Source organism: Varroa jacobsoni, unplaced genomic scaffold (assembly GCF_002532875.2).
Source record: "Varroa jacobsoni isolate VJ856 unplaced genomic scaffold, vjacob_1.0 scaffold_939, whole genome shotgun sequence".
NCBI lineage: Eukaryota > Metazoa > Arthropoda > Arachnida > Mesostigmata > Varroidae > Varroa > Varroa jacobsoni.
Genome location: NW_019213841.1, coordinates 270,707 through 284,504, shown reverse-complemented (window position 1 = coordinate 284,504; position 13,798 = coordinate 270,707). Strand labels below are relative to the sequence as shown.

Here is a 13,798-nt window from a genome sequence, read left to right as displayed (position 1 = left end):
AGAATAATACCACTATCGATTCAATGTGTTCTAGCCTTTTTTTTGTGGATGCTGTCAGCTTAACGTTAACCTTACGGACTACCACTGACGCATTCGTGGATGCCGGGAAGACGGATTCAGCCGTGTACGGCAGCCGACAGGTTTCGCTTTTCAAAAATGCCCGTTAACACACACAACGGTTAAAAACACAATGCTTCTTGTTTTTTCAGTGATAATGACAGTGGAACGTACGTTCGAACTGTGGAAAAAGAGCTAGTAGTAACTGTTATAGGAAAAAGGATAATAATAAAAGAGATCTACGAATGAGAGCGAGCAGTAACTTAAACCGAACGTGAAAGTCTTGGAAAGAAAGCAGAAGTAGCAGCAATGCTACCAAAAATTTGTCCACTACCCGTTCAGCTGTATGCCGATGTCTAAAAGGAATTTGACCCTAATTTAAAGATCCCTAACGAAACGCCACGATGTAAAGACAGACAAGAGCTTTTCGATCAGTTGTAACTTCAGCGTCATTCAATTCAACATAAGTTATTATACAGTCAACTGCATGGCGGTATGCTAACTGACAGGGGTGCTAGCCTATAGAAAGACATAGCCGTAAACAGCGGAAGCAATGGAGAAGGACTGAAAAGCCGCATAACATTGCTGCTGTACCAGTTTGACCACCGACTGACCACTCTGTCACCATGACAGCTGGTGGGGCAAGCACGTAGATCGGGGGACACGTAAAAAGCGAAGACTGAAACAGGAAGCCACTCACAATCAACGCTACAGAGCCAAACACTATTCTATAGCGCGTGTGTACAAGCCATAGACGAGCGCATGTTCCTATATGATCATCCTGCTATACTATCCCAACCAGTGGTGCGCCAGTAACACCCGTATCGTCATGCCGTCAAACCATGCGGTATCGCGCGCGGTCGGATTTACGCCCGGTGTCGCACGATGACGACGGCATCAACAACGACAGGATCGCTACCAGCAATTGGCTGAGTATCTAGCTACTGAACGTATCGCAAAAGAAAGAAAAACAGTGTGCACAGCGAAATAGCGGATCGTTGGTGTTCAGTATATGTACAACATGATGTACAGCGTGTATGTAACTATTTCCCGTATGCGACCGTATTGGGATTACGACAACATTTCGACTAGAGCATCACGATTTGCCGCGATGTGCACATAGAGACGTTCTGCACGTTCAGACAACTGGGGCAAATCGGGAATCCATCGCGGAGCGGAGCAAGCCCATATAATTGCTTAATAATTCAAATGTTATTAACTATGGGCCGTCTTCCGCTATGATCTCTAACTCCGACTGAACAGTTATTTGTTAAAAACCCGAGTAGAAAACGGCCGCTCCTCGTAGGGTCAACTATTTCGACCTGTCCCTGCTCGTGCTCGTTACTACTTCGCATGCATATATATATATATATATATATATATAGAGATTGTAAGAGTTCTAATATATCTGATACCTATATTTCGAGATACCGGAATCGATTTGGAACTGTTAGATCTTGGGGTTTGTGCAGAAGTAACGGTATTGGGTCAAGGTCTTTTTCTCAATTGATAAATAACCTTATTAACAAAAATCTATTAATAAAATTGATCTACTCTGTGCGATTTCTAACTAAAATTTTCATTGGGCCTCAGGTTTTTTGTTGATCGACAGTTTAACATGTAATTACTTACTTAATATTCCAAACGATTCTATGCATTTGTACAGTTGAAAATGTTAGATCATTCGAGAAATATTGCACGATTCAGATTCTGTTTCTACTTTTTTTTTCTCCTATGGTAATCAATCTTATCAAAATGTTAAATACCCTTATAGGATTCTTCCTTTGCTCGTTGAAAGCCGTTTCCTCGGCATTATTTCGCACGGCTCACAGAATTCTACTTTATAGAAAATATGAGCTTGAGGAGAGGTGTTGGCGATGAAACACAGGAAATTTTTACGCTGCATAATTATTTTTCGCCGAGCTTCAAAAGCTATTTAACATAGTTAGCATATGCGTGCCAACGACACTTCAGCAGATAATGCTTCTCAAGGTAACTCACTAAATTCAAAAATGGAGCCTTCGACTTAAACAGCATGTTTTAACATGTAACACTTCAAGTTTGCCGAGAATTGTCTCGCTTCGAAACTCGTCTAGGAAGATAGATAGCGTATATCTCCTCTCCAGAGAGAATCCACCGTACCTCTAAAACAAATACGCTGGGCCTAAACACGAAGCAAATACGAAATCGTAGTAGTATTTAACATTAATAGAACCGCATATAAACTACATATGGCCTGTCTAACCTCTAGATACTTTTATTATCCCGGTGTCATTGCTATATTAATCAGGCCACTTCTTTCAACGTACGTTCACGTCGTCAGCACGAAACATCACTGCCGATCGTACTTCCTTGTCAATGGTAACTTCTCCCACTATTTGATAAGTTTTACAGTAAACCTGTGGATTTCAATATTAAACCCGCCCTATTGATGCAAGACGATGCTTACCATTATCCAAGATTATGCTACGACGGCAGCGATGTGACGAAAAAGGTAAACTCAACGTGTCCATAATCGTCCGTTCGAAAATGATCGTCTTCCAATTTATGGCCGATTGATAGAACGGCATCGGATATATTTCTCGGTTAAGGGCAAGTCCCATCATAGGTAGCGGCCTGTGTAGTGGCGCGTGCTTGAGACGACTATTAAAATCATTTCATATCGCATCAGTGTGTATATCAATGAATAACTGGTAAGTTTATTATTCATTGTTACTATTCATTCTTTGTGTTTGTTCTGTCAAGGGAAATTTGTCAGGGTAAAAAAAATATCGGGACATTGTTTGCACACATCAGTCTAAGTTAACTCGTAGGGAATTCTACTTGTTTCTTTTTTTCTGCAACTCCCGGGCGGGCGTCCCGAAAAGGCAGATATTTTACTAAAGATGCCACTTAAAACAACAGCGTAAATAATTTACCTAGAGAAATGAAAAGATTGTTGTTTTTTTTTTTGGTTAATTTAAAAACTCGTGTGGTGTATTTAGATTTGTCTTTCATCACGCGTCGTGACCATAACTTCTAAAGGGACTAACCACAAACTATTTATTCATATTTGGCATACGCTAGTAATAATATTAACCATTTTCATTAAAACAGCACCAAACCGATGTTTATTTTTTGTGAATGTTGTTCATTACTTTTGACGCTTGAAGATTTCCATTCCGCAACCACACTTTCCACCGAGCTTTGGAACCGCTGGCTTGACAAAAGCTACGATCGCACTGTTTTGAAGAGATAAAACCAATATCGTTGATCTGATGAAATGGTCAGCTAGGGTCAAACGGCAGTCTGCATTAAATCCATATATAATTGCCGCACGAATAGGAGCACACCGAGCCCTGAGCAGCTCTACGGTATCATAAAGTAACAGCCGTAATAGCAACAACAACAACGATAGCATCGATGATCCAATTTTACTATGACAGTGCCCTGGCGTGTGGTAGCGCGTCGTTAACAGCAGTAATCCTACTGACTGGAAAAAAAAAACGTCTACATCTATGCATCGTCGAACGGACCTAAAAATTGTTTTTCAAAAAATCTGCGCTTAGTATAATCTTAGTGCACGCTATCAAAAAATCCCAAAGGAATCAATAATATCATGCAATAATAGTTCCTGCCACGATTAGTTCCATTGTAGCCAATAATTGGCTGTGCCCGTCGAGAAATAGATCCGACGAACACAAAATACGCTACGAAACTTAACAAAAAAACAAAGAAAAGCACTCCTGTTCTTTGTTGTTCATCTAAGATTATACTTATCAGTGAATGATATATATATCACTATCAGCGATTTACTGCTGCGATGGGTTAGATATTTATCATTGTTGTTATAAGGCCTCCTGCTTGCTTACTTTTCGCTATTCGAAGCCAAACAAAACCGCCAATATAGAATACCTTTAGGCTTATTTAGGCCATTACGTGTAGTTGTATGTTTGTCAGTCATCTCAACTAATTAAATAATTAACGAATACATCTTTTATTCTTCATGTACTTGTTTGAATTCTACTTATGACTTTAATTTCTCAGGAAATACTAATGTCGACAGCTGTCTTCATCCTTTAAAAGCAGACTTACGTTATGCGTCTGATTTATAGTTACGATAATACCTACCAGTTAACGTTTCATTAAAGACCTGCACATTGTCCCTTCTCATATACCCAGTGTACTTAAACAAAAGTGTACATTTTTCTACAATGTGTACTCTCCATTAGTATACAAGGTTCAGCAGTATGTGCCCGGGATGTCTATACATCGATAACGATTAGATGTTGCATCTCTTTTCGGCACAGTAGCTTCTGTTAAGGGCATTGAGATCATCATATCATATTTGACCTCATTCAGCTGAAGCCGTCTGATAGGAAAGGCAATTTACGATCTTTCTGATGAATGAAAGAAACCAGCACATCAATTAACTTACCTCTTCCCATCAGGGAGCCAATATTTTTGAAAGAAATGCACTCTCTAGTTGAGTCAAGGGATCCGTCTAATGTTTTCCTGTTTCTCTTCCAAAAATAAAAGCAACAGCAGTTATGTTGTGAATTCAATTTATGGATTGCACTAAGGCGTAGCAGACCAAGCTTAGTGTTCTCTCGTACGCAGCAGTGAATGATATGCCTATCGACTTATGAAAGGTAAGAAGCAAGTAGATGAAAGCAAGTGTGCGTTAAGGATAGTTCAACACATTATTTGACCCTAGGACGCCTCTGAACTATCCTAATGGGAATGGCTTCCCTAGGCGACCAAGCCGCAAACTTCGTTCGTATACCTGTCGCGCGTCCTCTGTCATAGAAAATACGCACGGTCTGAGCCAAAAAGCGTGTTCTGCATGAGAAGGCGACAGTATAACAAAGACCCACACCTATCAGCATCATTCCTCGTTCTACACAAATATTAATAGGTGGTCATGGTCGAAGACTCGATCCGAAGGGACAATCAGTTGCGGTAAATATTCAAATATTGACGAACATCCAATAAATATTTTATTTTTCTCACTAAATATTTGATTCAAATGTATCACTTCAACTGTCACGGAACGGGTGACTTTTCGCAGCGCTAGTGGTTTACGTCACTATCAACATCATTGTTATGCTTATTCGCAAGGTTCGCTTCTACTCTCGGTCGGATTGTGTTTGATCCTTAGAAAAACACCCAGCCTAGGGATCCTCAGGTTCCGCTGTGAGTGTGTCGACCGTCGCAGTGGTTGCATTTTGCTCAAATGCCCCCTGCTGCTGTGTGCGGTTTCTGCCAAGGTACCACAAGTGTTCGTACCAACATATGACGTACTTCTTCGCACTTTTTTGATTTTACAACAGATACTTGTTTTTGCCGTATTGGGCTGGTCCTATCCTATTTCCGATCTTCAGTAGACGCTGCGTTGCCAGAAGAGGAGAGATACGAGGTATAACTGGGTGATTTTTTGGTTGGGAAACAGATGGAGGCCTGAATGGAGGGCGGCGGGGGGGGGGGGGGGTCGGTCATGTGTATCAAGGCTGCTCTGCAGTAGAACAGTAGTAGCGACGCGCGTGGCTAATACGAGCAAACACACGAGCGTGGACAATGACACTGATAGACACGTATTACTCGCTGGTCGCGAAGCAAATGTAATACGACGGTGTCCCTACACATCGCCCAACAAACAGCAAAGTCCAAGGCTTACCTACCCTGTTTGTTGTTGTTGCTGCTGCTGCTGTTGTTGGTGATCATTATGATGGCACGGGTCGGGAGGATGATGATAATGGTTATGAACAAAGTGACCGATTGAAACTAGTGGTATCATGGTGATCAACAGCCACAGACTGTTGTTGAAGCGGGGAAGAGGCATGGGGGAAAAGCTGCCCCTTTAGTCCAAGCAGAGACGGTGACGGTGTTCGTTGTCGTTGTTATCAATTGCATCCAGAAAACGCGTCTACGCGTTCGTACCATTGCTTTGATAGTGCTTAAAACTCCTATCGATAGCATTAATGGATGCCTGAGCTGTGCGCTCGACTTTAATTGTTCTCCTGTTCTATGCCGGTAGAATGTCAAGTCGTCTGATAAGATAACGATAAAGTTAGCTAAGACCTAAAGGAACCTTTGAATGTAGTGTGTTATTAGAAAGTCGCCTTGGCAAACTCATGATTCGCAAAGAAGGACAACGGCTCTCCGACCTTTTTTTTTTTCAACTCTTACCGTCAAATAAGATCCTTGATTACGGTGGGATGGTCTTCAAGACAAGCGAGTTTCCGGCACTAGCTCAGAAATGCCAGTAATCACAAAACATTCATAACTAATAGATCCATCTACCACATAGGAATAACAACAGACTCACAAATTGCACATGCGTCCCAATAAATGTTTAAATTTTTTATAACGATTCCTTCAACCACAGCACTTCGAAATAGGTCGCCAGAAAACGACACGCAACGTAGCGAAAAGGATACCGATTGTCCTTGGAAAGCACGTGGAATATGATCAAATAGTAGAAAACTTTCACTTGGGATGTATATCAGCCGACTCCTACAAATTATTCAGAGGCACACACGTACAGCACGAGGGTTGCCTAAGCACACGTAGCCTTAAGGTAATTCCAGATCACACAGAGGCCAAATTCAGACAGCATTAACTAGAGCTCATACTCGTAAACTGTTCTCGTAAGCGGCCTGCTTTTTCTAGATTCGAAAATACACCATTATTGTGCAATGACAGCAGTAAAGTACATTGAGTTATGGTCTCCTTCGCAGATGCCTGGCCTTTTCTCTTTCTGAAACACAATATTCGAGTCGCGACCGTTGCCCGTTCGTTCGTTGGTTTGTTCACGGTTTGGTAAAGCCGTGAACACCAATAACTTACTATTGAAATAACTTGGAAAAGTCCACACTAGGCTGTATCTCTCGATACGGCCAGGTAGACCAGCTCTTGTCGATGTACAAGAGCAAGAGCGACTATAGTCGTAGCGGCAGGCGTTCCTTCGTCAGCCTTTCTAAAGAAACTTCGTTTCCTCTTTTTTTCCTCCTCTAATATGGATCGGGCAAACGAACTGATTGCCGCCCAATTCTGTAGTTCTCATTACTTCGACTGGCTGGCGAATTAACTTTGAGATTTTTTGATGTTGCTTTCCATGCACAGTGGTTGGAAATCGATCTCGTCGTCAGCTTTTTTAGAGGCAAAGTTTTTGGAAACACGGGGGCTAAGTCGTAGGAATTTTAGCTGAAGCAAATCCCTTTCTGGGTGCCGGTCCTATTCAACGCGGCCGAACGTTCTCCTATTGTGGTGGCGTTCTTGGTGATTAACACCGGCTGCTACTGTTGCAGCAAGAGATTCAATAGTTTAACTACCAACACCGTTGGCGTCGACTGGCAAAAACACACGCGTCGCTTAGGCAATAAGTAAAGTTTCCAGCAGGTCTGAGCTGTCCATGCGTGCTTCACTGTTTCAGACAGCGCTCACCGACCAACACCAGCCTGCTACAGAGGCACTCCGCTATCCGAACATGTATTCGCGCGCGGCATCAACCCGTCCATAACAGGGGAGAGAGACTCTGCTCTGCGGGTCCATTTCTTCTGCTAGACGGCGCACGGAATAGGAATATACTAAAGCAGAGCTGCCGCCGCCACCGTCGCTACGTCTGCCGTCGTTACAGCAGACGAACAGCAGCAAGAAGAATGCTACCCACTTACCCGCCAACCGCACACAACACGGTAACTTCACGCACGGTAACTTATTCTCGCCGAATCTCAGGCAGCACTTTCAGCCTGGGGAACGTCACAGATCGGCGAACGGAACGGAATGACGAAGCGATGACGTCTTTGCCTAGACTCAATCGCGACTGCAACGATGATTGCAGCTGGTCTTGGTTCTCCTGCTGACCGAGTGATCGTGTACTGCTACTATCTGCCATAGCAGAGGTATTGCGCGGCGCCAAGGGAGCGGCCACTGTTATTGAGAAGTCTTAATTGCCATTGCTATTGCCTCACTCATCTCTTCAATAAGATCGTTAAATTATTGCTTATAAACAGAGTGCCTGGGCCCTTAAAAGAATGATTTTCCAACTTCGTGACGGCGAAGTTGACGATAATGGTGAGGGTTGTCTTTTTGTCATTTTTAACTTTTTGTCGATCTCTTAAGCCTTGGGCCATTGGCCCTTTACCCACAAAATGTTCCACGAAGTCCCGGATCGACGGTATCTTGGCTACTAGAGCACAAAAATCCTGCACACGGGTACTTGTTCTCGATAAGAGCTTTGTGGTAACTTTCGTCCCTCTTCAAGTTGCCGTGCTTGTAGTAGATAGTTTAATGCTGCAGCTACAAAATTGACTTGAGGGAAAATGTGTGTCGAAAGCTTCTGTCAGCGCAGGGAGTCGCCTTACGCTGCAATTCGGCGTAGCGGCTGTGTGACTGCGTCACCAGCCGTGAGATGGTGATCGTTCAATCGCCCGCTTGATAGACAGTCGTGGCGACAATTACGGTGAGGCTTAACGGGAGACCGACCACACTATGACCGTTGTCCCAACTGCTGGATGACAACTGGCGGCTATCGAGCTTACGAAAAAGACAACTAGGACTTGTTGGCCACGCCAGTGTTTAACGAAGGGCAAAATAAAGCTCTTGATGGTAAAGCAGGAAAGCAGAACGTCAGTGAGAGCGACAGCAAAAATAGCCCGAATTTGATCAGCGGGCGACCATGCTAGGCCTACTTGAATAAGGACAGACATAAGCATGTACCGGGTAGTATGTGAAATAACAGTCATTTCTCTCAATCGCCCAAGCTGGCGTAGGTGAGCGAAATTTCTCGTTGCTGAAGGACAGAAATTTGCTGTCTGGAAACTAGGTCAGCGATGGCGGCAACGATAGCAGACGCAAATCTGATCAGATATGCTCCCGACTGGTCACAACCTCAAGTTGCTGCTAGTAGCAGCTGCCGTCCGCGAAAATACAGGGCAGTTGAGCGGCACTAAGGTGAAGCCTTTCTTCGAGAAGAAGTCGTTGACCTAATTACTTTTCGAACTGTAGATGGCTAACCAATCTTGGAAATGTAGGGGGTCGTAGGTCAGATAACAGAAAGGACGGGCGCGTTACCTAAGAATCAATCGGTAATTATTCGCCACTCCGATAGCAGCTGGCCTGCAATATAGCCGTAAGCAAATCATACAATTGCACCTGAAGAATCCCATCAAAGACCGAACGTGGCAAGCGTACTTACGTCTAACTAGGCTTTACCAATGTAGAGTTGGTGCATGTTTCAGTACAGTACCATAGGATATTATTGTACGTCAGCCTAAGACAGAATGGCCATAGCTTTAGCAGAGGAAATGCTGAAATTTTATTAAAAGATCGTGTTAAATCCCTTAGATGTTATTACAACCTCAATTATACTCTTCTGCAAGCAAGTGGATAATGTTAGGCAAGGAAATGTCTTCATTGCCTAACACGTCGCTGGTCAAACTGGCTAGCGCTGTGAACAATCGTTTGTGTAATTGGTCGTACCGCCGCCAAGGAAATGGTAAGTTGTGAAGATCGATCCAAACGTTTAGATGTAAACTATCATATAGCAACGGTTTTGTATATATATATATAAACGTTGTTAATACTAGTAGTTATATGAATAATTCCAGCTGCGTTAAATTCTCGAGTGGAAATATAGGAAAGCAAATCAACGAGCGTCACCACTGAGCACGCCGATGGATCGAGTTAGCCCCAAGCCCTGAAAGATCGAGGCATTACGACTCTTACGTGAATCATTTGTACAACGTTGAAGCTAAATGGCTACTCACCGTGTGATCAAACATACATACCCAGGGAAGCTTGCCATTCGGCTAAATTACCACCAGACAAAGAACAAATCTCAGCCAGAAATCTTTGAGGCCAAACAGCTCCTAGTCTAAGCAAATAAAATACCTGACTATGAGCAAAAGCAATCCATTGTAAAGTTATAGCAAAGTGTATAGTTTACATATGGGACAAGGGCCAAAGGGCTTTACAAATAACTAAATAAAAATTAAAAAAAAAAAATAATTAAACAAAAAAAACCTAGTGCAGGTTTAAATAGGGTGGCGCTTCGTCCTGTTTAACAATAGGGGACGACGTTCGCATGTAAATTTTGCACAGAATTAGAATTTCCCCAGATGCTTGCATGTATCATCTACCCAAACTACGTGTATGTGACGACACCGTTTGATTCATTAGAGCTAAAAAGTAATAGCTAAATTCTGTTACTTAACGAGATCTGGCACTAGTCGCAAAATATCAATTTCCAGCTGTTGCTAGCTAGCGTAGACAAGTGGAAGTCCGTTGTTGTGTGCCTAGCATATACAATAGGCCAAATTTAAAGGAAAAACCGCACTTCCGCAATTTTGATTTCACGTAAAGCCTCACAACATTCTACTTCGTGCCGTTGTATGTAATATTTTTCAAAACATATTTTGGCTAACGACGTACGGCTGTCGATAATTCGAGCTCGTTACCCCTAAGACGAATGAGGCCTGGCAAAAGGCGACGTGCTTAGGCATATTCAACAATGAAACTATATCTCGTTCGGCTGAGTACACTTTTTATCGGAACCGATGCTACGTCAGTCGATGAGAGCGTTGCTTTTTGTTCTACGAAGGTACTTCGTCCACGTCTGAAGTTAATTGAAAACCCTTTTATTTCAATGGCATAACACTGAAATGCTTACCATACACTCTTATAAATCTGAATAGGTAAACTATTAAGCGCACACAGCCATACCATTACGTTGCATTGTTTTCACAGCAAACAATTCAATTTTGAAAATGAAAAAAAATTGATGACTGAAAATGAGGAAAAATGATGACGACAGATAAATTGGTTTTCTTTTAGTGAAACAATTTTTCTATCAATTCATTATAATCTAGTAACGTCAAAGATGACAACAAACATCGTGATGATACAATGATCGACGCTACTTAAACCATCAACGCTAGAGAAAAAAGTTCCTGGCGTTTAGAGATGTCAATATAAATCCATCTTTGACGGTTGGTTTGCAACGGCCGAGAGATTTCTTCAAAGCATCAGCCGATTTAGGAAGGCGAAGCTGTTTGAGTAACTTTCATAGTAAGTGGCCTGTACGTTGATCAAATGCGGTGAAATCACAATTAGACTGAAAATGCTGATCATTTGGATGGAAGCCCAATCTTCGTTTGGTAACAGCGTTACCTTCAAACGTTGGCTGATCGAATAATTATAGAGACACTCGACTGATTTGACGTGAGCACTGGTACGTGCCAAATCGTTATTTCGGTGTTCTAAAAAAAATTACGGCTATTAAGGCCTCTGCCAGTAGGGAATAATAACTTACTTAACAGGTTTGCAAATACAATGGCGCGTCAGCTTGCACATAATCAGCCAGATTGCAGGCAGAGACCTCCCGACTCTCCCCAAATCTCCAGCGCTATCGCTTACTCTATTCTGTACGCGTATAACAAGCGTCTGATAAAAGGTTCAGTTTGTAAGCATTTACGTATATTGTCAGTAAAACGTTTGCCTATCAGAGTATTTTTTGCTGACTTAGGCATTTAATATCACTAAAGTCGTGTCGTAAACAGCCATTTTCATACTATGGCCCGTTGCAATGAAAGTGACTCTCTAGTGCCGCTCTACGCCGGATACACTTTTTCGACCATCTCTCAAAGGCCCTATCTGACGAACAACTCGTCATGGCTGACCAATACCAATGGTCATCATGAACCTCAGTATCATGCTATCGACATCTATGACAGCCGATCACGTAGCCTCGCCAGTTACCAGCAAAGCTTGTCATTAGCAGCAACGATTTCTAGTGGAAAACTAACTCAATATAAGGGATATTCTGCTGTAAGATAATTAGTAAAAATCGTTGTAATCGTTGTTGGGCCAGAACTTGTGCTGAATCAAAACGTTGAAAAAACAGTCTCCAGTCTGAATATGAGGAGAAGAAGAAAACAGAACTTCCGTCAGGGATGCCTGCCACAAGCGGTGAGTTGTCTAGCATTCTACTATGTCATAGTATCGGACGTCGACAAACAATCGCTCCGTTAGCTGGTTAACGACGACCCATTCTGCCTAAGCATGCACTAACGTATACGACACAAGCGAACTTCAACTTCAAATCACAGATGGCTCGTCAGCTTCATCAACTGTCGGGTTCCATTTTGAAGCTTTAACAGAATACTAACAAAAAATGGATAGCTCGAATAGGTAACCCCGACTTTCACCCAGCTGAGCTGCACAAATCTACACAAGTAGAAAAATTAAGGCTGCAAGTCGACGCATTAATAGAATACACAGGGTATATATGGGTGCTATAAATATATTCTGGAAGGCCTGCTGCGACTCGCAAAGTGGCCTCGACCGGTTAGTTTTCAACAGACATAAGAGCCAGGAACGTCAAATCGAAGGTAACTTCAACACCAGTTCTGCACGCACTGACTTGTCCGTCGCTAAAAGTTCTGAAATTCGGTTCATTTCAGTTGGTCGCAGAACGGACATGCGGCACCCAAATAGACATGGCTTTGGCACCGCAATAATCACCCGCTAGCTACAGACATAACTTCACTGAACATTGACCATGAGGGCTTCCGAGCCATAGAATTTTGTTCTTGCTTTCATAAACCGCTCAGTAGCTCTACCATTAGTATACACCGAGGGCAACGGAATAATAATCACCATGTATGATGGACCGTCATGTCTCCACTTATGGACCACCTGAAACAGTTTTTTTTTTATCTGCTATAACAATGATATGATTAAATAGTGGTGATACCGTAAGCTAGAATCCCAAGGTCAACATTTACGCGATAGAGACGCGATCGGTAGATAGCGTTAGCCATAATTAGACTGCTAAAATTGATCATGGTCAATTAGGGCATCTTGTTTCCTTTTGAATAGCCAAAAACCGCTAACAGGTCATGGGACTAGTCACATTCCCGTATCACGCTTATTTTTAAATATTTTATGACGTTTAGTAGCAATGAATGAACCATCAAGTATGTCCGACCATCCTTTATCTTAAACATTTGTCAAATTTCTACAAAGCATACACACTAAGATACTACTAAAATGTAGTATTAACCCAATTTACATAATTGAAAAGTCACGCAGGTACCTTCATAGTTGCACGTCTATCTATAACACGTATATAATATACGATCGAATACATCAATAGAAAAATGTTCCATGTTGGCTTTATCTCGATAGAAGTCCATACAGTGACTATTACGATTATTGATGAGTGACGCGTTTGTGGGTGACCAGCCGGTGATAGACGAATCCAGCAGACAACCGTTGGGAGGGCAAGTTGGCAAACAGTATAATCAACGCCGCTATGGCTAGTCCTTTGCCCTTTTTCGCTAATGGAACAATTTAAACTTGAGTGGAGTCCAATAAGCAAACCAATGGACAATGTAGCGGGCAAATAGATGAATCTTTGCTTACCACTCGACGAGAAATTCAGAAATGCAGAGATAGAAAAAAAGCAGCGCCTGTCAAGTACTTTGTCAAAGAGTCACCTTACTGGCCGTCTTCGTCTATTAGTACGGGGCCTCATCAGCAGCGGTAGCAGCAACAGGATACGTCTAAAAAAAGAACAAGATAAGTGTCGATGTCTGTATACAGGCATTAACATTGAAGCGATGCATGCGTGGTCTTCAACACGTGTGCAAATACGTGCACACATTTTGTTATATTTAATTGTGACAAGCGGTTGGTGGTAGGTAACACGTGGCTGTAAATGCTCTTTTTCTGTTTGACTACCGAGGCATATTTTGGC

General features: G+C 42.4%; 1 protein-coding gene across 9 annotated transcripts in view; it reads right to left on the bottom strand.

Moving 5' to 3' along the window:
• LOC111265163 (uncharacterized) overlaps positions 1-13,798 on the bottom strand; it is a 117,577-nt gene that overhangs the window by 10,279 nt on the left and 93,500 nt on the right. For 4 of the 9 annotated variants that reach the window (XM_022841585.2, XM_086970375.1, XM_022841584.2 and 1 more), the window contains one exon: positions 1,634-3,278. The exons of 4 other annotated variants lie outside the window; for them this stretch is intronic. In XM_022841585.2, the coding sequence (XP_022697320.1) occupies positions 3,168-3,278 (111 nt within the window). In that variant the 3' untranslated portion in view covers positions 1,634-3,167. Of the gene's footprint in view, positions 1-1,633; positions 3,279-13,017; positions 13,605-13,798 lie in introns of those variants that run through there. One more of the 9 variants, XM_022841589.1, reaches the window with a different exon arrangement.